The 1266-nt window shown below is 44.9% G+C and overlaps 1 protein-coding gene across 1 annotated transcript in view; it reads right to left on the bottom strand.

Annotated features, from left to right (window-relative positions):
- Window positions 1-1266, bottom strand: part of SLC25A30 (solute carrier family 25 member 30) — a 17016-nt gene that overhangs the window by 14221 nt on the left and 1529 nt on the right. Inside the window, exon 2 of the mRNA XM_003790357.3 lies at window positions 929-1076. Within this exon, the coding sequence (XP_003790405.1) occupies window positions 929-1076 (148 nt within the window). The remainder of the gene's footprint in view (window positions 1-928; window positions 1077-1266) is intronic.

Genomic DNA, 1266 nt, shown 5'->3' with positions numbered 1-1266 from the left:
GTGCTTTGGTGTCACAGCTCACGGCAACCTCCAGCTCTTGGGCTTAGGTGATTCTCTAGCCTCAGCCTCCTGAGTAGCTGGGACTACAGGTGCCCGCCACAACACCTGGCTATTTTTTTGTTGCAGTTTGGCCGGGGCCAGGTTTGAACCCACCACCCTCAGTATATGGGGCCAGCGCCCTACTCACTGAGCCACAGGTACCACCCAGGAAAGGACTATTTTCAAAGAGTGAGATGGGGATAAACAGGATGTGTTTAAACAAATATAACTTTTGGGTTTTTTTGTTTGTTTGTTTGTTGAGACAGAGTCTTACTTTGTCACCCTCCGTGGAGTGCTGTGGTGTCACAGCTCACAGCAACCTCAAAACTCTTGGGCTCAAAAAATCCTCTTGCCTCAGCCTCCCAAGTAGCTGGGACCACAGGTATCCGCCACAACACCCAGCTGTTTTTAGAGACAGTGTCTGGTGCTGGCTTGGGCTGGTCTCTAACTCCTGCTCTCAAGCAATCCACCCTCCTCAGCCTCCCCAAGTGCTAGAATTACAGGCATGAGCCACTGCACCCAGCCCTAAATGTAACTTTTGTACTGTTATGTGGAATTTGATATAATAAAAACACAGTTTCCGGGCGGTGCCTGTGGCTCAAAGGAGCAGGGTGCCAGCCCCATATGCTGGAGGTGGTGGGTTCAAACCCAACCCCGGCCAAAAAACTGCAAAAAAAAAAAAAACAAAAAACCACAGTTTCCCAAAACATTTATTACATAAAACATATACCTACAAAATAAAGTTAAAACTGAAAGTGGAAAATCTACCATGCTAACTACTCTTTACAAATATACCTCGAATTTTTATTTCGCCTGTGAAGTCTTAGTCTGAAGTCTATCTGCTGGAAAGGGTCAGCAGTGACACAGAAATGCACAATGGTCCACTCACCCCGAATACAGCGCTCTCAGCCCCTCTTCTCTGCCTATCCTCACCAGTGCATGTAACATTCCTCGATACCTAATTTCTTTAAGGTTTGCATCATTCGTCTGGCCTTGAATCTGGAGGCGTGTCTTCGTTAAATCAATTGGAAAGGTACCTTAAAATGTTAAAGAAAGGAATATTTTTCTTAATTCCACTAAATAAAGGATACATCGTGTTATATTATTGACAAAACATAAGGTAAACCAAGAAAACAGATTATGAAATGGCAATCTTTTTCTTTTCTTTTTTGCAGTTTTTGGCCGGGGCTGGGTTTGAACCCGCCACCTCCAATATATGGAGCTGGC

The sequence above is a fragment of the Otolemur garnettii genome, unplaced genomic scaffold (assembly GCF_000181295.1).
Source record: "Otolemur garnettii isolate 467f Iridium unplaced genomic scaffold, OtoGar3 scaffold00043, whole genome shotgun sequence".
Classification (NCBI taxonomy): Eukaryota; Metazoa; Chordata; class Mammalia; order Primates; family Galagidae; genus Otolemur; species Otolemur garnettii.
This window is presented reverse-complemented; position numbering and strand designations above follow the sequence as displayed.